A 22,780-nucleotide genomic window follows, 5' to 3' on the forward strand; every position below is an offset into this window, starting at 1 on the left:
TTGACACTCTTGTGGTCAGTTATTTATCTAAGGTGCGCTCATCATGTAATCTTGCTCTTTTTCAGTAATTTTCCCTCATAGATTTAGGATGTCATTATTTCCCCTGATCTGCAAAGGGAAGCAATTTGGCTGCTGAAACGGCTTCTTTGTTCGGGAAATGAAATCAGATTTCCATCACATTTAAATGATGTATCAATATGAGCCCAGTCAATGTTTCATCACAGCGCAGCCTGCAGTCGGGCAGCACTGTCGTACTGTTAGTGTCAGTGCTGTCAGCGCTACTACACGGTGCTGACTAGATCGGTTCCCTCACTTTAACACTGACATATCTGCACTGTAGAGAAAGACAAGATCCAAGTGGACATGCGGCAGCTATAATAGACAGGGCGCGAAACATATAATGCTACTAAAGACATTTCCATATACCTACCGGCAAAAGATAGGACAAGCTTTTTTCTCCCCTCTTTCATTGGTTTAGGACTTCCCCGTAGAGCTCGGTGGTACAGACCCGAGTCCGAGGTCTCAGGGCCTCCATGGTGAAATTTCTTTTTAAAAAGACATCGTCCTAATACGAGGTAAGAGTACTCTGGTTGAATTATTGTACATTAACGTCTAGATGTTTACACGGCAGAGAGACCAGACAGCACACGCGAGTATTATCGTCAGGCAAGTTAGCCTAGCCTAGGTTAGCCTAGCCTTAGCTGTTAGCTGGCAAATAGGGCGCTCTAATAGCAAAGGAGATAGCGTATGAGTCTTAGCTAAGTCACCGCAAGCTAGCTAGCAGCTAGCGTTAATAAACTGCCTAGTTGTAGTTAACTGTATCTTATGATATTACGTGTGCTTTAAAAATACACACACACACACATATATATATATATATATATATATATACGAGTGCTATTCCCAGTAGTAGTTAGCATTAGTACTAGCACAAGCGTTAGTTATCCGCGATATTTAACCACTTAGCTAACGGCTAACGCTACCTTGTTTTGTTAGCCATGTTGTCATGATATTAACATCCGCTTTATTATTTTGTAGCTACAAACTAAGAAAACCTTTGGACATTATAATTACAAACACATCAAAGGCCAAAGCAAACTGAGAAAGAAATGAATGCATTGCCACTCTGTGTCTACCGTTAGTCAGGCTTCTTCTGTTAGCTGGACTCTACTTGTGGGGTATTGTATAGTTTCGTAGAGTGTCTGTAGTGTTTGCTAAACCCTTAGGTAAACCAGTGCATCTGATCATTCCCCACATGCTGGCTAGACTAGAAGACTGTCCACTTTATGTGCTTCAGATAGCATCAGATTTTACCTTTTTTAAATAGTCTGTTTTGCCTCTTCTCTCAAGGTTTATTTGCAGAGAGATGGCAGACAGTACAGGGCTGCAGTTTGTCAGCGCCTATGCTTTTGAAGCAATGCAAAAGGTGGATGTGGTTCGCCTGGCTGCCCTTAGTGACCCAGAGCTGAGACTACTGCTTCCCTGCCTAGTGAGGATGGCTCTATGTGCTCCAGCTGATCAGAGCCAGACCTGGGCACAAGACAAGAAGCTCATCCTTCGCCTACTCTCAGGAGTGGAAGCTGTCAACTCCATTGTTGCACTTTTGTCTGTTGACTTTCATGCCTTGGAGCAGGATGCACGAAAGGAGCAGCAGCTCAGGTATAACAGACTCACACATGGTAACATGATTAATGCCACAGTCTGGTATTGGGTAGAATTGGGAGTTCATTTTAGCTGTATACACAATGTGCTGTCTCTTCTGTCAGGCACAAGGCGGGTGGCTCTAATGGAGAGAGCATCTTGGTGTCACAGCTACAGCATGGCCTGACCTTGGAGTTTGAACACAGTGATCCCCTCAGGAGACTCCGCCTGACCCTCAGTGAACTGTTGGCAATCATGAATAAGGTACAGTCAGAGGTCCATACGTAATCCAGGAAATCACTGGACACTGATAACATTAAAGAATTTATCTTACATCATATGAAATAAATAACAAAAACAGGATGGTTCATAAAAAGAAAAGAGAAGAATATGTGCTAAATGATGTAAGATTAAATTGTATTTTAAAAAAATCTACAAATTAAAATCATAAAAGGTTGTTAAAAATTGATTTAAAAGACAGTACAAACTATGCCTTCCTAAACTACCCAGATAACCAGCAGTGTTGATAAATTAGAGATTGCAGAAGCTGCGAATTTTGGTGATAATTACCAGCCTAAATCTGAGATGCTGCCTTAAGTGTAATGTAGAGATGTTAAAGAGACATCCATCGGAAGCTTGAATACAGAGAGATGGTGGTCTCAAGACAAAGAAATTAAGGGATGAATGACATGTACAAATAACTGAGTATTTAAAAATATTGTACTTATGGAAATGGGTCTCATGAAAGAAACAAGATTGCAGAGCTTTCTTTACTTGTTCCCATATTTCTGGCAGCTGCTCTTACACTGATTGAAAAATTAAATGTTTCTCAGTATTGGAATTGTCCTTCAGTACTTTGATCTTCACCTAATAGGATGATTGATCCACACAGTCTGTTTCCTTTTCCCTTGTTTCTCAGGTGGCAGACTCAAATGGAGAGTTTTTCTTAAAGTCTTCTGAACTCTTCGAAAGCCCTGTTTACTTGGAAGAGGTTGCAGATGTCCTCTGTATTTTACAAGCAGGTACCCAACTCCTTTCATCTTTTTAATAGTTTTTCTTAGAGGTGCTTTGCAAGTCTAATTGTGTTGAATACAACAATAAGACTGAGAATTATAGGATCCAGAATGCTCTACCATAGGTGATATGTGCAGGATTAGCTCATGTATGAAAGTTTGTGATGCTAAATTAACCTGAAGGCCTGGAATGAGACTGTGTATGTACATTTTTGTAGATATTTATGTTTTTTCATGTCTAGAAATTGATAGGACTGGTCAAAATCAGAAGCCTATTTGTTGGCTGTTTCAAAGAATGCGTCACTCACATGTTCACATTTGACTGTTGATTGTGGATCCACATTTGCATTGTTAAGTCTCTCAATCATCATCAACGTGCTATATCAAACTTATTAGTGTACTAATGCCTTTCTAATTGTGACACAAAGAGGGAGTCCTCATTATAGGAGAGCAGTCTGAGTACAACATAGAGATATGTTATGCTAATAGTGAAGTGAAAATACAGTATATACAAGCAAATATTAGCAATACATTAGAAAAACCATCTAATATTTTATATTGTGTAAAATGTGCCTGTCTTTTCTTGTTTCATAGAGCTACCTTCTTTGCTGCCCATTGTGGATGTGGCAGAAGCTTTGCTTCATGTTCGCAATGGTGACTGGTTTCTGTGTCTGCTGGTTGCCAATGTCCCTGACAGCTTCAATGAAGGTAATTCATCTGTGTCACAATACTGCACATAATGTCAGCCGATAATGTGAGATAGAGTGGCTGTTTAATTGCCAATACTGGCTTCATTGGGTTAGTGAGTGTGCCTCCTGTGGCAGAAATAGACCTTTACTTAACATTACCTCACAGGCTTTCTGGGATAGCTTCATTATAATTATAGGCAGATTGTTATTGAGTTGCCATCACATGTTTTTGTTCTGAGTTCAGCTGTTTGTGCCTATAATTCTAACCATGCCACAGGCCCGAGGGTATGTGTATTTATCTTTGATTGATGATGAACATTATTGTCCTGCTCTGGCTCACAGAGAGTGCAGTGTGTGCTTTGAGAGACTCATAGGAAAATGATTGCTGTCTCCAATGCCTCCTTATCACACGGAGGGTCAGAGCTAAGTCAATAGCTTATTTGTGTGTGTTACATAACAGTCAAATTCTTTTTGGCTTTGTTACTGGAAAAGACCTTGTTCAGTTGAAAGTGAAATGAATTGATGTAAGTGTGAAGTGTGGCAAATAACTGTCTAGAAGCATGAAGGCCTATCACATTGAACACAAGCTGGTAACCAGACCTAACGCCACTGCCTCTTTTATGGCATATGAAATAATCCAGAAGTGGAAGCTAATATTACTTCAGTGCATGTCATAGTCTTGGCTAACCATAAACAGTTTGCCTTTTAAACTGTCAGCTGGAAAACAACATAAATCCTTGGAAATGATCTCCTCTGATGGCTGTTAAATCTTATTTGCAGGCAAATAAATGAGTCATGATTCTATGGAGTGTATGTGTTAATGGAGGAACACGACTTGGTCACGACATTGGAGAAATTATAGTGTTACTGTGTGATAGTGATGTACAGAAAGCCAAGAAACCTTTAGGCAAGGATTATATTATTAAAATCGGTGTCAGTGGGCATGTTGGTAATAGACGTCATACCACCTCATTCAAAGGATGACTTTTTTTTCTGGACATTAAGTAGTCCAAAATTTTTAATGTTGGGTTGTTACATGTTGATTGTTTACTTAAATGTGCATGTCCATCTGTCTTTGCAGTTTGCAGAGGTTTGATCAAGAACGGAGAACGTCAGGATGAGGAGAGTTTGGGTGGTCGACGCAGGACTGAGGCCCTAAGGCAGCTGTGCCAGATGAACCCCTCACAGGCCCTCAACATCAGAGCTATGGTGGTCAGTGACACTATTCTTACCATGATCACAAAACAAGAAAATGAATACGTGTTGCAGGATGGTTGTGTTTGGAGGGACATGATTGCATAGAAAATTAAGTGTGATCTCAACACAACTGTTTACTGTTACAGTGTCATAATTGATTTTCAAATGTCTGATCTTCTGAATGTTAAAATCAAAATCTAGTTTGTATAATATGCTCCATTGCATCATGTGTTACATGGCTGCTCGTTGTTTAAGAATGATTTGTCAGCAAAGAAATTTTGCTATTATTATATTTTCTTTCACCTAAACGCCACCGTGAAGTCATTTTTCTTAACTCTCAACTGAGTTGACCAGTGATGGGCTCTGTTTTGTTTATTATTTAGTTATTTCATAAAAACACTTCACAAAGCTTAGAAGCACAGAAGATTTTTTTGTCTCTACTGATTTATGTTGTGAAACACTTTGTGATACTATCCCTGAAGGGATGAATTTGTCTTCTCGCTCCCTCTCTTCTCTCAAGAAGGTTACAGTGCAAGGTCAGTTATCGAACGAGGCCCAGGAGGTTGTACAAATTCATTGCCTTGTTGAAGGATGGATCAGCAGGACTTTGCTCCATTTAATGATCTCAGGCAATAGAGCATGTCATGTTGTGCTGAAATGAGGGCATTTTAGAGACTAATCTGCCATAGTTGTTGGCAGCTGGTGTTTGTTAACATGTAGATCAGATGTATCAGATGCTTCCTTAAAGCAGATGTACACAGTCGTCACAAAAGAGCAGCTACAAGGGGGAGTTGGTTGCTTAGGAATGTATAGAAGGTGTAATGGTACAAGGACAGTGATGTAACAGCAGGGATAGTATTTAGAAGCAACACACATTACTTCAAATGTTGAATACACTAAAAGACACCAAGGTTTAAAGTAGATTAGAGAAAGAATATTTCCAATATAATTCACTATGTCTGTTAATGTGTGTCCTCAGGTGGAGGAGTGCCACCTGCCTGGCCTGGGTGTGGCTCTGACCCTGGACTATAAACCAGATACAGCAGATGAGGCAGTCAGTCCACTAGTCTCTTATGTCAGCGGTCTACTGCTGGGTACCAATAGCAAAGTCCGTACCTGGTTCAGCATGTTCATTCGCAATGGACAACAGGTGAGTGGACGGGATACAAACGAACGTGAGCATTTGTGTCATCATGCTAAGCACAGAGCACTGAGGGAAAAGAGCTCTTTGCTAGGTGACAAGATGTGTGCACTCATGTGGCATGTTACAAGAGTGTTACCATGTTAACACAAATACAAAGCTACTACAGCTCAGTCTAATGAACGAAACTGAGCTAAGAAGTTAAACTAGGTCATGCATGCAAGAATTATGATTTCACTTCAATTAGACATTCAGAGTAAGGGATTTCACATGTTCTTCGTCTGTAGTAGCAGAAGCAGTAGCATCACCTTAGTCTGGATAAAGCTTGGGCTTCTAATGTGCAAGTAATGTAATTCCTCTGGGTGTAAAAACTGTGGGTACAACCTCACACACAAACAGAAGCGTTAACACACACCCATGCTCTCATGGATGGTGTATGTCCTCAAGATTCACCTTCAAATAGTGGTGTGGCTTTTGTTTTGTGTCTTCCCTTTATTTATCAGTTGTTAGCTCCTGAACTGAATTACCCAAAATTTGAAGCTAACGTTCGAAATATAACAAAAGATATAAAGGGACTCAGGGATCGTTTCCATCTCCTGGCATTTCTGGCAGTTTATGGATGCAGGAACTTTAACAATCAGCCCGTGACTGAAAATGCCATAATCTGTGTACGTTTTCCTCTCACTCAGCTGTGTGGAAAAACCTTGCTGCAGAATTGGGGAAATGTGGTGAAATGCTCCAACCCTATTTAGATTTTCCTATTCTGTTCATTATAATTTGCATATAGTCAATTAATTGATGCACAATAAAATTAAATGACAACTTCGTTTATCAACTAATTGTTCAAATCATTTATTAATCAAAAATGCCAAACGTTCTGTGGTTGCAGCACTGGCATGTGAATGCCTGTATGGAAGCACACCAGCTGACTCATGTCTTTCCCTCTCTTTCTCTCTGTACTGCCAGCGAAAGAGAGAAAGCAGCTCGGTGCTTTGGCAGATGCGCAGACAGCTGCTGCTGGAGCTGGTCGCCATCCTGCCGCGCTCTCGCAGTACTCATGTGCCCAATGATGGTGACATTGGAGAGGGCAGCTCAGGGTACTCTGGCCTCAGAGAGGAGCATGTGGTGAAGGCCAGCGCTCTGCTCCGACTGTACTGTGCCCTCATGGGCATCGCCGGTCTCAGGTAGTTCAGAGCGGATGCAGTATTCCCCTGATATTTATTACTTGTGTAATCATGATATTGACATGTATTTTGAAAGTAAGTGTATTGCTTGGTTCATAACTCATAACTTTTTATTTAGTATATAGTGTGTATATATATATATATATATATATATATATATATAATATCTATTCAGAATAAAAAATAAAGCTGTTCCTCAGACAGTGAATTTGTTTAAAGTAGTGGTTTAACCTCAAAGCTCATGTCTTTAACATAAAATACTCATTGTGACCCTTCTCCAGACCGACAGATGAAGAGGCAGAGCAGCTGCTACAGCTGATGACCAGCCGGCCTCCAGCCACTCCTGCTGGTGTTCGCTTTGTCTCCCTGTCCTTCTGCAAGCTGCTGGCCTTCCCTACTCTGGTCAGGTACTAAAAGCTAGTCTTATTGACTCTTACTTTTAGAAGTTTTTTTTTTTTTTTTTTTTTTTTTTCTCTCCTCCATACCCTGGGATCACAAACTCTAATCAACCAGCAGGTGCTCTTAAGTCTTGATTTACTGCCAATGCAGGCTGCATGCCAGAAGTCTTGTCTGCCTCTTTTGGCATTTAATACTGTCCTTTTGTTATATGGAGTGTGAACACTATCGTGTGTGTGTGTGTGTGTGTGTGTGTGTGTGTGTGTGTGTGTGTGTGTGTTTCTAGCACTCCAGAGCAGGAGCAGCTGATGGTCATGTGGCTCAGCTGGATGATCAAAGAGGAAGAATACTTTGAGAGGTAAGAAAAATCTCTTTATTTATGATAATGAGGCATTATGGAAAACTGTGGTTCTTAGTTTGTATGTCCTAAAAAATGTTGAATACAATTTTTACCAAAAGCTGTTTTTTTGAGATCTTGGTACCTTTTTTTTTTGCAATTCGTGTTCATCCCATTTTACTCAATTGAATGACACAAGCTTAAACTTTTCTTATGTGATTTTTAAAAAGTGATATAGATGTACAATATGAGTATGATGCAGTGATAATTGTTACAATAACCATTCTGTACATAACACCCACAAATGGCTGTAAATTGGCTGTAAATATTGTCAAAATTGAAATATGGCCGAGTGCAATATCCAAATTGCAGCAGCTGTTTTTGATAAAGGTAAAATGTGTCACAACATACGATAAATTAAGTATTGTGGTGATACAGAGATGCCTTGGCCTACAAATCGTATTCTCCAGACGTAAAGGAACATGCTTGTTTGGTACAAGACCCAAAAAAAAAATGTTTCTGAGAAAATAAAATGCAAAAATGACCATTTCAACTGAAATTATGACTTGTAATGTCACAATATCTGTCAAAATAATCACATGATTTTTTTTTTTCATCATTCAGCCCTTAATGAATTTCAAAAGCCACGTTTCTCTCAGAATTATTGGAAGTTGTTTACGGGTTTAGCATAGCATTTGCATTAAGACAAAAGTAAAATCATAAAACAGCATCCCATCATAATTCACAGATTTAATATTGTAAGCTGCTAAAATGGTAATGTAATAACATTTTATGTTATGACGTATTTACATAATGGAATGGCTGTTTTTACCAAATTACTAATGATTTTATAATGTTGCATTATCAAATATAGTAAAGCATCGTTAACATTTAAAGTATATTTATTTCATTTCTGAAACAAAAGCTCCTTATTTTTTGTATTTCCTTTTCACACTTTCAGTTGTTGTCGGATTTCTGTGGTGTTACTGTTAATATTTGAAATTGTTTTTGTCTTCAGCAAATATCTGATTGTTATAGGATTCAGATAAAGAACACTGTCCTCCGTTGTTGCACTTATTATAAACTATTATGTTTTTGCTCACTGATCTTTTACTTCAGAACAGCATGTCAGCTACAGAGTTTACTGACACTCTATAACAGAGGAGGAGGTTGAGCAGAAACAAGATAGATATTCATTAGCTATGTAGGGAAGTTTGGATACCTCATGATTTTTTTTCTGCAGTAATTGGAATTAAGACTGAGATGACAAGTAAATCTGGTAAATCCGATGTCTGTATTCTCAGTTGAGTGTGCGTTTGCTTTGTCTGTTTCCACTCTTTGGGGGCATTGGATGTTCCCCATGTAAATGTTTGTTGTTCATGGGAATAGCCAGTGATAAGCGATAACTGCAGCAGTACATTTGTCTGTCTGTTCATGACTCTGTACCATTTATATAAAAAAAAATAAAATAAATAAATCATCAGTCTTAAGTGACTTTAGGGGGGACTAAGGGCATACAGGCTGATAGAAGAAGGTGTGGTGTGTGTGAGCATATGTGTGGGTTGGTGCAACTGCCATAATCAGTTTATTAAAATTCTGTCCTGTAAGCTGCCGGATTAACGACAAGTCTAAGTGTCTTTTCTCACTTGCCTCGCTTCCATGTGTCTTCTTCCTTACAGTGCTGCAGGCGTATCTGCTTCTTTTGGAGAGATGCTATTACTGGTTGCCATGTATTTCCATAGCAACCAGCTCAGCTCCATTATTGAGTTGGTGTGCTCTACTTTGGGGATGAAGGTAAGGTGGTAGGTGGAAGGGAGGCAGTGATCAATACATCAGTCTGGCTGACCAGCTACTGGCCCCACTCCTCCACTGCAGCAGTGGTGCATATGAAGACTATAACACTGATGAAACAGTTGCAGCATACACATATCTACCAAGACACTCTATACCCTGTGGCCAATTTTCTGTTTTATTACTTATTAAGTGCACAATTGTTTCCTGCCTGTGCGCTAAGTAGTTTTCCTGTCTCAGTGTATTTTCCACTAAGATGTGTTATGTAATTGGATTTAGAGCCTGTTTGTTTCCACCCCTAGGGCAATCCTCTCAATTCAATGTTGTGATGTTGTGCCTGCCATGTAGAATTTTTCTTACGAAATATGAAAGGAGGGAATTACAAAATACCAGCACTCTAGCCTGCAGGTTGTTTTCACTCAGAATAAACCTACCTCTGTTTATGTTCTTTTTTTAAATTTAATTTCTTTTTTTGCATTGTTCAACTTTCCACAGATTGCCATCAAGCCGAGCTCTCTAAGTAAGATGAAGACCATCTTCACACAAGAAATCTTCACAGAACAGGTACATACATTATAAGTCTATCTGCTGGTATGTTTTCTTCCTGCAGTGATGACCTAGCCTTCCCACATGGTACATCGTGGTTACTGTTGCACCCTTTATGAATAAAGGGCAGCGCAATTTAATAATTTGATGTTGAAAGCTTTATGTTAGGAGATATAGGAGCTTGTAGGCGAACGAGCCAGATAAATTACTTTCAAACAAAGTTGTCTGCATTTTCACTACAATGTGATGTAAATCTGTACAAAACCTGTAGGTGTTCTTTCCAATTTTCCATTCTTACTGTGCTGATAACTTCTCATTTCTGGTGTGTAGGTGGTTACAGCCCATGCCGTTAGGGTCGCAGTGACCAATAACTTAAGTGCCAATATCACAGGGTTCCTCCCAATCCACTGCATCTACCAGCTGCTTCGGAGCCGAGCCTTCACCAAGCACAAAGTGTCCATCAAGGTATGATATGTGCACCGTATGGCTCATAACCATGGCTGGATGTCTTGCTACTAAATGTTACTATGTTACATCTGTTTAAAAAAAAAAAAAAAAAAAATACTCCGGTGCATCTTCCAGGATTGGATCTATCGCCAGCTCTGTGAGACAACCACCCCCATCCACACCCAACTGATTCCTCTAATTGATGCCTATATCAACTCCATCCTCACTCCAGCATCAAAGGCCAACCCAGAGGCTACCAACCAGCCTATCACAGAGCAGGAGATCCTCAATGTCTTCCAGTGCTCTGCTGGGGTGAGTCATCCCTAGGGCTGCACCCTAAAAAGTTAACAGTACTGAACATTGCATTTTTTGGTTTAATCCTGTGTCATTTTCTTCATTTTATATCTTGTATTCTGATGATATCCAACAGTCTAAGTGTTTGAGGGCGACGATTTCCTCTTTAGAATTAATCGAGTCAGATCTGTCTTTTTAATGGCACTTAACAAAATGTTACCTTCATATACTTCAAACAGCTTCTCTCTCAGTCCTCCTGCCACACTGATGTGTTTGACTTAATTATTGTTATAGCAGTAATCATTGTTGGAGTTCAGTCATGGTCTGTTGTACTGTACATTATATTTTATAGTATTCATCCCCTACGTTTACTGCGGAGCTTCAGGTTAATTTCATATTTGTTTTCAGGAGTAATTAATTATGTAACTGCACTGTAAGTCATTACAGTATGAGTAATGAATTACAAATCTGAGAAATGAGTTACAACACTGCTAAAACCATAGTCAAAATATAGATATAGAGGTTTGTCTTTAAATTCCTTTCGCTTGAAAAATAGTCTTAAGAAAAAAATGTTGCTGGAAACACAATTTTCATGTCATAAATTAGTAAAAAATGACTTAAGTACTTTGCAAAGTTGGAGGCGGCTGTAAATTGGGTTGTTGTAATGGAAATTACCATCAATTAATTGCCCACCTCAAGCATCCCATGATTTTATATTGATGAACCTTTAGAGAGTGTCCGTCCCCACATTCACTGATGATGCATAACCCCATTGTGTTGCCTGTCCTTTGCCTATAGAGGTTATATTTGCTTTTCTCTTTCTCTCTTGGTTAGCAAGGGGAAGGTGTCCGAGGGGGGCGACAGCGCTACTCCATCACCACCCAACTCCTTATCCTGTACTACATCCTGTCTTATGAGGAGAACCTGTTGGCTAGCACCAAACAACTAGGTATGTACAAGACAATAACAACATCCCATACAGCACTGCATTGTGCCTGGCCTCCCTCTGTGCTGTTGGCTCACTTCCTTTCTATTTCTTATTTTCTTTTTTTTGGCTGTCTAAAGTGCACCCATTGTCATCTCCTCCACTGAAGAAGGCATTGTATGTGAGATGGAGGGAATTTGTCAGGCAGTGAGAGGAGAATGGCAGCTTTTGTCCTCTGTTAAGTTGTAGGAGACACTCTCACTCTGGATGTGCAGTCATTCATCCTTTTCTCTCTCGACACTTACTGTTGGCCGCTTCATACAGAATAAATGGGGGGCTGACAAAGAGCCAAGTACAATGGCTGTGGGAGCTAAGCTAACTAGGACAGCTGTAGGTTAGATTGAGCATTAGCAGTTAGCCTAGTCAGTGTTTATACTCTCCCAGGACGAGATCTCCTTGTGCCCTTCATTAGGCCAGATTTATGTGAGAGTTTATGCCCATCTCTTTAATTGCTGTGTTTACCCAAGTGCTCCCGCAGCCTTCAAGGAAGGAGTAATGATGCCCATCAGCAGTGGTAATGAACCCACGTCAATGAAAAATCACCTCCGCTCCTCTAACACATAGGCACAGTGGCTCTGGCGTCCTTACACAGCCAAATAAAACACTTAAACTCTGTCATGTCCTTCTTTTGCTTTATGTTCTCATCCTGTCTATTTACTGTCCTATAGTTTATTTGCTTCACTCACCTTTTTGTTATTTTTTAAGCTCTGATGCAGAGGAAGCCAAAATCCTACTCAGCAGCCTTGATGGACCAAATCCCCATTAAGTACTTGGTTACCCAGGCCCAGGGACTGCAGCAGGAGCTAGGGGGTGAGACATGGTCTTAATTTCTATATCCACATTTTATTTTTACCAATATAGTATTACATGCTTGAGTTACATGCCCAGATTATAGTATTGCATAGCACTTCACAATAAATTTTACTACTCCAGAAAAACATCCAATCTGTTTGTCTTTCCCCAAACTATATTTGCAGTTTTTTTCTGGGTAGTAATTAGCAATATTGGTTATATATGACAAAAAATAAACTCTTTCCCTGCTCCTAGGCCTGCACTCTGCCCTGCTGAGGCTGCTGGCCACCAACTACCCCCACCTATGTCTAGTGGAGGACTGGGTGTGTGAGGAAGAGGTGACTGGCACCCTGCCCCTGCTGCGGAGGATGATGCTCCCCAGCAACACCTGCAGATACACTCAGAGCCAGCTCCACCAGGGTAAGCAGGTTTGGAATGAGGACGAGAGAAATGGGATTAGGGTGTAAGGTTAGGGATAGCATTTATGAATTTAGAGATCGCATACATTTATTTCTGTCAAAAGCCTCTGAGTAGAGAGAGGAAAAGAAAAAACATAAATTAAAGCAAAGTGAATCCAGAAAGGTCTTATTGGTGAATAAACTAGAACCAGTGGTAATAATCTGCCTTGTATAGTCATATGCCATGTTATCAGTCATGGGTGGAAGTGGTACTTGTATTGAATAATACATTGACAGGTGAAAGCCTTTATCCAACTGAAATCTTATCTCGGTGGTTAATCCTTCAGGGTTTAAAGGATTATGCTGTAATTGGCTTTTCATTGATAGAGATTCTTAACAAAAGCATAAGTGTAACATATCAGTTTTACATGCTATTATGCAGGTTAATGTACAGTGTATATATACCTTTCACAAAGAGGTATTTTAAATATGTTTGCACAACTGTGTTGTTATAATGCATCTAGAGTGTGTTTTTAGGTTTCCTCTGCACTGCAAACGTCCTCTGGATAATGGTGAAAAGAATGATGATAAGAATAGAAGAGTCTTAAAGTAGATGACCTGTAGTTTTTGTAGTTTTGTGGATAAGGTTAAACGACAATACCTCTGTAGTTTTATTTTTTTTCTCACCATCATTCAGTCTAAATAAATGTGTGCCAGATGTTGCCACTGTCATCTTGCACTGCAGATTTTTTTGATACAGATTTTTGTGATAATTTCTGATGGTTTTTGGTTTCTGTCTATTTCAGTGTGTGCATTTAGTTCATGTCAGTTAAGGGGACACAACAAGGCTCCACAACTCTAGAGTTTGAAGACTAATTCAACAGTTTTTCCTCCCCCAGCCTTTCAGAAGTTGCCGTCCAGCAGTCCCAGGTTGATGCGGATCCTGGAGCACTTAACACTACTTTCACCCGGAGACCTGATCCCTTATGCAGAAGCCCTCACAGCCAGCATGGCTCTGCTGCTGGAGCCTGCGGTGCCTCGTCGGATATTGCAGACCCTCAGCAAACTCTGGATGTGCCTCAACACTGTAATGCCCCGCAGGTACGTACTCTGGACTCTGGATTACATGTTGTGGACATAGTATAGGAAATGCTACTGTGACGGCCTTAATCAAGAATACCACTGAATGTCACGTGGGAATAATACATCATGGTTATTGGAATATTCCATTTATTTACATTGTGTGAGTTTAGATTTCATAGATAATTTATATTCCTAGTGGATGTGGGATATTTTCTGTGTTATTTGTATGCCCTAAATTAATGAGTCCAAACAAGTATGTTGTCTTCACTAATTAGAATTTGGGCTCTTTGGGAGCTCAGCCTGATAAGAAAAAGTAAAAAAAAAAATCTGAATTCAGGGCCCAAAGAAAATTAGAAATATGAATCCAGAGATGAAGTGATATTCCCTTTTCCCCAGTTCAATTTATAATTGTCTGTCTTTTCAGTAGTACTTGACATGGTGTCATCTCTACCAAGGCTCTGTAAAGTTGCCGTGAGACTCGGTAAATGGATTAAAGGAGAACATGTGGAACAGGAGTTGTGGCCCTTAACTCCAGGCCACTTGCTCAGTGATTCCTGTGTGAATAGATCAGAGGTATCGAACCAGGAAACTCTGTCAGCCTGTGTGAACTCTCTGGACAGAGGAAGGTGACCCTCACTCTGCCCCTTGGCCCACAGGAGCACAGTTACCAAGGCTCTGAACAGACATCCTATTGATCCAGAAGGGGTCTCTAACAAGAAAAACTCGGGGCAGGAAAACTGAGGGAGACTCCATGAGGGAGACGAAAGGGGCTGGTGCCCCCTCTTCTCTTCCTCACTCCCTGTTGTAGTATTGGATGTTGCAGAGGGCTACACCAGAGGCTTTGGTTAATCTAGGAGGAGGGCAGCAGTGTCAGATTTCACACAGATCAACTGGTTGATGCGAGTATGCTAGCTGCAGGAAGGCTTGACGCTCCAAGAGTTTCCTGCTGTTTATAGTTTAACATTGGTCTGATAAAACAGACTGAGGGTGAAATGCTGCCACAAGCTCATCTGTGAGTAACTGAATCACTGAAGTCATTAAACACCTTCTGAAGTGTGTCACACTGTATTTTTAGTGGAGTTTGAATATTTCTCTTCCAAAATAGAATATTTACAGTAGTAAAAGTTTTAATCTCAGCAGTCTCAAAGGTTTCAACAAATGTTAGACATCTCAATTATAAAATGAAACTCATTGAGTTGTATATAATGTTGCAAGTCAGGTCCTGATTTCCTCCACTTCATAATACTTAGTGCAGTATGAATAAATGTTAAAACTATGTCAAATGTGTTTGTGTTGCAGGTTGTGGGTGATGACAGTAAATGCCCTCCAACCCTCAGCCAAGCTGCTCAGGCAGCAGAAATACACTCAGAACGACCTGATGGTGGATCCTCTCATAGTGCTGCGCTGCGATCAGAGGGTATACAGGTAATTACAGGACAGGTCATCTTCTAAAAAGCCAGACATTCTTCAAAGGGACACATCCAGTGGACACACAAACAGGCACTACTTTTAATTTAAAACCGATATTTAGTAAGAATTCTTTTTAGTTTATTAAAGTTGTGTTTAGAATCTGGTTTCCATCATCATTAAAGCTCAAGGGACCTGTGATTCCACTGTGTTGGTACCTTTTGTTTTTGTTAATTTCTTTCTAAGGTTTTGTGGACGTGCACTTGACATGACTTTCTAAATTGCACCAGGTAACAACGAACAAGTGATTGATTCTTACCTACGTAAACAAACAGATCTGACTTGTATTTTTGTCCCAGGTGTCCTCCTTTAATGGACATTGTCCTTCACATGCTGAATGGTTACCTCCTGGCCTCAAAAGCCTACCTACACTGCCACCTGAAGGAGACGGCTGACTTTGATCGGCAGACCCAGACAGTTTCAAGCCTCGGGGTTCCTGGACAGCCAGATACACCTGAGGTCACCAGGGAAGAGCTGAAGAACGCACTTCTATCTGCGCAGGTATTTTAACCACTGACAGATTCACACGCACTTTGTTGCTCTTACCTACTCGGATCACACTTTTTTAAGGAAAGTTATGGGAGATTTGTAAAGCAGTAACGCAGAAGTAATATGTCATGAGAGATGACCTTTCACACCCAGCCATGGTAACCACCTGTTTCTATTAAACCCCCAGGACAGCGCAGCAGTCCAGATTCTCCTTGAGGTGTGTCTGCCAAACTCCGAAGAGCAGCAGCTGGGGGCCAACACAGAGAGCCTGCTGAAGAGCATCAGGGGCCCCATGCCAGGGAAATTGAAACAGGGAAGCCTGGGCCCAAGAGCCAGAGGGGGCGTGGAGGACACTGAGCCAGAGGGAGGCCTGCTCAGTGACTTGAGGGAGGTGCAATGTCTCATCTGTTGTCTGCTACATCAGATGTTCATCGCTGACCCCAACATTGCCAAGTTGGTTCACTTTCAGGTAATACAACAGGAAAAAGGCTGGCCAGTTTACAGACAGAAACGCTGAGGGGAGAATGTTAAAACACGACTGAATCAAAATTGAGCAGGGGGACATGTTGCTCTTGATTCTGAGGTTTTTTTTTTAAATCAGCACCTTTGGGTGCTTCTTTATAACATTCCTGCATTACTGGATCTTCCTCCTTTCCTTTAGATTTTGCCATTTGAGAGTAATGCTGTCATGCAACGACCCTTTGTGATAGTGTGCTATATTGCTGAAAATACATTCTAGTCAGTTTTTCAAGAAGGTGCCAAGTCATGCTGACCTCATTAGCCATCCCACTCTGCCATGGCATTAGTGGTAAGTGACTGCAGCACTCCCAGACGGAGCAGACGACCATATGGTGGACTTCACCACACCAGTCCTTCCTCTGTCACACTAATCCACCCTTGTCCACACTGCTAAGTAAAAGCTGCTGTGTGCATTTGCATATACACACATATTTAAGATGGTTACTTGTGTGCCTAGATGACTACTTGATTAAATTTAATGTGTATTCCTTATTCCTCCTTTATTATTCTAGGTTTATGATAAGTTTTATATTTCCTGTTCTCTCCCTCACTGTGGCTCTCTCTTTCTGTCAGGGTTACCCTCAAGCTCTGCTGCCTCTAACTGTGGCAGGCATCCCCTCCATCCATATCTGTTTGGACTTCATCCCAGAGCTGCTGGCCCAGCCCCAGCTGGAAAAGCAGGTGAGGCCTCCCAACCTCCCCTCTCCTCTCCCCTCCCCTCCCCTCCCTTCCCCTCCCCTCCTCTCCTCTCCTCTCCTCTCCTCTCTGTTGATTCTTTGCATATTCTCTACATAATTAAGTAGGAAATGTACATCCGTTGTGATTTTGTGTGTCCTTACAGATCTTTGCGATCCAGTTGCTATCATACCTGTGCACCCAGTACGCCCTCCCCAAGTCCCTCAGTGTGGCCAGGTTGGCCATAAGTGTCATGGGCACCCTCCTTACAGGTCCGTGAACAGCTTTTGTCTCATCTCATATACTCATGCTTTTGGTTGTAGCCTCGTTCACTCAACCAACTTCTTTTTATCTACTTCTGCGTCTCCATCATTGAATTTCCTCCCAGCAGACTCACTGTATACTGTAAAATACCATGCATCTTGTATAAATCAGCTACGGTCATACAGTATGCCATGATATATTTCTCCCTATATTTGGCTGCCACCATCTGGCCTTTGGCTGTTAGTGCAGCATTCTCTGTCCATTACATAAGTGTAAAATGTGTACCAACCTATTAGCCACTGTATTTAATGTTTACAAAGGTCTTGTGCATTCTGTAAGTGTATGTGTGTGTTCTGTTTTTCAGTGCTGACTCATGCCAAGCGTTTCTCCTTCTTCATGCCCACCCTGCCCTGCCTGGTGGCTTTCTGCCAGGCCTTCCCTCCACTCTATGATGAAGTGGCAGCTCTGTTGGTACAAGTGGGCCAAGTTTGTGCCTCTGACGTAGCCACAAAAGCCAGGGACATTGACCCTCTCATTGCCCGTAAGTATAGTACACATGCTTTGTAACAATTCCTTTTATAATATTAAACTAAAAGACTTAAATTAACATGAAAATGTTCAAATGTGGACATGGACACAAAAAATATTCTGGCCTTTTTTTGTATAACAAAGTAATATTGGTCGGCCTTTTCTAAAATCGGCTGCAACCTGTACTTATATAAATGTGCATACCACAAACTGTGTAAACAAGTCTAGTGTGATGAAGACAAATAGTAAAGAGTATTACTGAAGAGATCAACTGTTCAATAAAATAAAGAAAATAAATGTTCTAAGCAGATGATTGTTTTCCTACCTTAGGCCTGCAGTACCTGAAAGAGAAGCCTCAGGAGGCTCTGGTTCAAGGAGAAGGATCCTCAAAGCTGACATTACCCCAGAAGATGGCAGAAGAACTGGGTGGAGCTGACCCTGATGTTCAGCTATGCTACTGTTTAGAGGCCACCTTCATGGACATCATCAGCTCCACCCTACATGGACTATAGGCCAGACACACACGGAGAGGAGGGACTGGGCTTCAACCAACAACTCTTAACACTGCCCCTGAAAGACATTCACACTCCCGAGAAGGGCTTCTGTAAACACATCCATTCATACTCAACAAATGGTCTCAGACAGATGCACCTTTGTCAAGGCCTTTTAGATAATGTCAGGGTTTGGGCTGTTGTCATTCTGTGCACATAATGGGACGTGTGCTGTAAATCTCTAGTCTTTTAACTCTGCCAGTCAACTAAGGAAAAATACATTCTTAACCATCAGGGTCGTGTTTAACACGTTGTAAATAAATCATGATTTCCAATTTATTTAGAAAATGTGTGTTTATGTATTCACCGTTTGTAGAGAGTAAAAATACTGTTATACTGAATATTGTTAAAAGGGTCCATTTTCTTGACCTCAGGCATATTTTTCTAAGTTGTAAGTGTTATGACCTTTTTCTTAGCAACTGAGAAAATGAAAATGTTGCCTCGAAATAATATGTAGAGCTTTTGTACTTTATTTGTTTGTAATAAAACAAAGAAAACACTTGGAATTGATGAGGTGTGTTTGGGACAAATGTAAAACATTGTGGTTCAGGGGGTGTGTTGTGTCCATGATCTGTGCCTTTAGTCAGAAATCAAAATCTCGTTTGAGACATTTTTCTTCTTCTCTAACTTGTCTTGGTCGCATGGGGTTTTTGACTTGGACGTGTGGTCCGATTTCGACCACATACAGTTTATGGATCAGGGTCTGGGTGAGATCAATGACTGCTTGAATGTCAATATAACTATAAATAAATCCAGGGTTTTTTTTTTCTTTGCAGCCTGTCCTCTGATCTCGCGATGTTTTCAGTGTGTCAATGAGAATTTTGGTGTTACCGGCGCGAGTCAGTGGCCGTCATCCAGCATGAGACTCTCAGAAAGAGTGAAACCGAAGAAAAACCTAAGGTAGAAATGGCTATCATTAAGCTAGTGTGAAGTTCTTACATGAATGAAAGGGTTGTGGAAATGTATTCACCTAACGAGGCCAACGTGACATAAAATGAATACTTGCTTTAAAGACATTGAGGAGGAGAGGTCGTGAAAGCTTCAGGTGCCAGTTTCGAGTAAGCTTAGACTACGGTCTGTATGTATTAAACTGCTAGAAGTTCAATTTTGACTTAACAAATAAAGAAACCTCTTTTAGTCATGCTTACAAACTTAAAAAGGGAAAAAATGCTATATATTTATCAATAATTTCGAGGAGCTATGTGTATGTTTTTATGTTTTTAGGTATAGCCTTCAAGCAAGATGTCCAGCTGTGCTAACGGGTGTATGTGTGCTTGTCCCCAGGTGGGAACGTCCAGGGCTGACAGAAATTGCAGTTCCACCAATGGCTACTTGAGGCTGTCTCCAAAAGTGAGTCCCATGTTAAAATGCTCAACTTTACAGCAAAAATAAACATGTTTACAGCCTGGTACAGAAGACGATTTTGGTCTGAATAGCTAGTTCTTCCCTTCACGAGAACAGGGGGTGAATTTTTATAAACTCACCCATTTAGATTTTATTAAGTCTTAAAGTTCAGCATAATTGTGGTGTTGAGTGACAGGTGGGTGAGTGTATGCTTGCTACAAACTAGCATGCTCCGAAGTCTCGGGTCCACACGCCCCACCTCTTTGCCCATTTTGGGATTAGCTGGGAGTTAGGTGAAGTCAGGCCCTGCCAAGATGGTGATAATGGAACAGCCCATTCTGAGCTTCAAAACTGTTCTTCAGTAACGCATGGGTGACGTTACAAAGACTAGGACAATCTTAACATACAGTCCATGGAACTGACACTTGGGTGTGGACCACTAAATGTATGGAGTATTTTGAGTTTACCAGTATTGCATGTTGAGCACCTTTCAGGCCAAAAGATTGCAGGCCACACCAGCACGATATATAAATATGGAGTGGAAGTTAAACAATATGCTTTATTATCGTCCCAAGTTATTAAGCTGCGTGCTACATAAAGCTGATAACTCATAATATCAAGAAGTGTTAACTTACTGTGTTAATCGTATTGATGCTATGTTTTACAGTAAATAAATACTAACTCCTATTTTTTGGATCATGTGAGTAGCAGAAATAAAAAATAACCTGGAGACACAAAGTATTTAAATCAAACTGCAAAATGATTATAACACTAAAAGGCATCAAATGTTGTGTAACTTAACCAAACTGTAACAGTGAGTCTCTCCAAAGTCCACAAGCAGCAAAAATCAGGAGTAATATCCACAGACTATCCACAGGGTAACTGCTGTGGTACACTAACAAATCTGGCAATCCTCAACACTCCTAAGTGGTCTTTTTGGCATTATTTGACGTACAGGCTTCAGTTCAGCATGTATGGAAAGTGGTGAGGACAGTGAGTCCCCACCAAAGCTGGTATCAGCAGCAGCCAAGTTGAGTCGTGTATAGGACTTTGTTTGGGTTTGTAGAACTGTACGGTCTCAGCAGCGAACAACTGCATACAGCTACAGTAAGCCTTGAGGGGAATATATACTTGCATTGCATAAATCAAGCTTAACTTTGTCACACAGTACTCAAGAGAGACTAGCACTATTTGAGGCTGTAATGTTGTCATTTATTTTGCTGGCAGGTAGTTAAATAAAATATAAAAGTTGAGTAGGCGGGAGAAGACTAGAGCTGTTGTCATGTTGGACTTTGGAGAGCAGCATATGGCTGTTTCATGGTGGTAGTAAGTACCAGTGTAAATTTGATGCACACCTCTCACAAGTATCAGTAGAAAAGATCAGTTTGCTCATTTTTGGCCAGCGCTATTTGTATAATGATCACCCTCAGGTCAACGCTGTTAATGGCTTCAGCTCCTGCCACCACCCCACCTTCCTCCTTGTTGTAATCCAAAATGTTGTATTTTGTGTCGTTGATTTAGCTAAAATGTAATATTCATGTGTGTGTTTATTAACAAGGATTAGCTCAACAGAATCCTGGTGGCTGCTCAGTTACATTGAGAGCTCCCTCAAACAGCAGAGCCTTTTACACCAAACCTGTATAAACTGTATTCATTACCTAGAAATGGTCAATTCTTTTACATAAGTGTCTATGACTGAAACAGGTTTCTCATTGTAGAATCCCCAGTCTCCTTTATGGTGGCTATGGCCCTGACTGAGGCCAAGGAGAAGGCTAGGTGGTGCTTAGGATTGTCAAAGCTATTTTTATAATCTGTATGTGATTGAATCTTTTTTTGTGGTTGTAAATCTTTGAGCAGATAATCTTGTAATTGTATTTGTATGTGATGTCGTCTGACCTTGTGTGAAAGATGGACCATGTGTCTAAGGAAACCTGGCCACATGTGTACCTGTCTATAGAAGGCCACCAGTAAGGCCCAGTTAAGTTAATCAGTTATGACTTTCTGTTGTGGTTTTACCAGCAGAGCATGTGTTTCATGCTCGTGATTTCTGGAAGATGATAATTACCCTTTTTCAGAGTAAACTTGTCCACTGGTTGTTTTTCTAATGCTCCACATTTAAATCCAGTATATTGTCCTGAGTGATTCTTTATGTTGTGTCATACTTGGCTCTTGAGTAACAACAATTCTGAATTATTGCTGTTAAAATCCTTGTCCAGGCTTGGTCTTGGGAGAGGCCTTGGTTTTGGACTTAATCTTGGACTTGATTTGCACTCATCTTAACTGTTATTGCCCATAGCCCTGCCAGTAAAAGACATTCACTGGTGTGGCTCATGGTCATATTTATAATATATAGATGGTCTTTACTGTTCCAGACTGAGATATAGTGAGCATGGCAGCAGAGCCAGCGCCTCTGTCGGTCTTATCTTTGTCTCTTACATGGTAAAAATCATCTTATTGCTCACATGAGTCTATTGCCGTTGGTTTCTAGAACTCATAAATGTCACTTCTTCTGAAATGGGTAATACTGTATTTTGTGAGAATATTAAAGGGTCTTTAGAGGCGAATCCTCCTATATAACTCCTCATCGGCAAGAAAGAACTGTAGCCTGTTGAAAGATATTCTGTGGACTACATAACACATTATAATATCAGCTTGTTAATCACAATAACCACTCTTGACTTCGGAGGTCTTTTCAATGCCATTGCCTTTTTGAGTTTATCATTCAGTACCCATTGTCAATAATACAGGGGATTGCTATAACTGCAATAGACTGTTAACAGACAGTTATAGAGATTAGTTGAAACGACTGCCTTCTTTTCTTTTATACCACTCACTTACTGCACATAAATCATGTTGTGGCAAGCTGTACCATCATATCCTCACAGACATAACCTGGTAATTCACCAGAGGGCAGTCTTGCCACGCTAAAAACAACAGATCCGTCCTGTCAGACTAAACCTATTAATTAAATAAACCTTTGAGAATCAGAGAGCAGTGAAGAACTTACGA

The 22,780-nt window shown here is 40.6% G+C and overlaps 1 protein-coding gene across 2 annotated transcripts; it reads left to right on the forward strand.

The window, feature by feature from the left end:
• Positions 1–281: 281 nt before the first annotated feature.
• On the forward strand, positions 282–18,929 carry ints2 (integrator complex subunit 2). 2 transcript variants are annotated; one of them, XM_022746107.1, is made up of 25 exons: positions 282–575; positions 1,351–1,659; positions 1,767–1,905; positions 2,561–2,663; positions 3,249–3,362; positions 4,425–4,555; positions 5,520–5,690; positions 6,648–6,865; positions 7,147–7,272; positions 7,548–7,619; positions 9,278–9,392; positions 9,885–9,953; positions 10,266–10,400; positions 10,518–10,694; positions 11,511–11,625; positions 12,367–12,471; positions 12,709–12,873; positions 13,751–13,952; positions 15,234–15,359; positions 15,677–15,902; positions 16,078–16,359; positions 16,983–17,090; positions 17,251–17,356; positions 17,713–17,889; positions 18,207–18,929. In XM_022746107.1, exons 2-25 carry the CDS (start codon positions 1,367–1,369, stop codon positions 18,386–18,388), a joined length of 3,657 nt encoding a protein of 1,218 aa, XP_022601828.1. In that variant the 5' UTR covers positions 282–575; positions 1,351–1,366; the 3' UTR covers positions 18,389–18,929. The 2 variants fall into 2 exon arrangements, with proteins under 2 accessions (XP_022601828.1, XP_022601830.1); XM_022746109.1 differs by having other exon boundaries at positions 15,701–15,902.
• Positions 18,930–22,780: the final 3,851 nt, after the last annotated feature.

This window comes from Seriola dumerili, unplaced genomic scaffold (assembly GCF_002260705.1).
Source record: "Seriola dumerili isolate Sdu_G_001 unplaced genomic scaffold, Sdu_1.0 BDQW01000091.1, whole genome shotgun sequence".
In the NCBI taxonomy this organism is placed as follows: Eukaryota; Metazoa; Chordata; class Actinopteri; order Carangiformes; family Carangidae; genus Seriola; species Seriola dumerili.

What these genes read in the sequence shown, in the direction of transcription:
- ints2 (XM_022746107.1), top strand. Translation starts at nt 1,367, where the DNA reads ATGGCAGACAGTACAGGGCTGCAGTTTGTCAGCGCCTATGCTTTTGAA. An exon ending in GCTCTACTTTGGGGATGAAG is followed by an intron (nt 9,393 to 9,884) that starts GTAAGGTGGTAG and finishes AACTTTCCACAG; the next exon opens with ATTGCCATCAAGCCGAGCTC. An exon ending in AAGAAATCTTCACAGAACAG is followed by an intron (nt 9,954 to 10,265) that starts GTACATACATTA and finishes TCTGGTGTGTAG; the next exon opens with GTGGTTACAGCCCATGCCGT.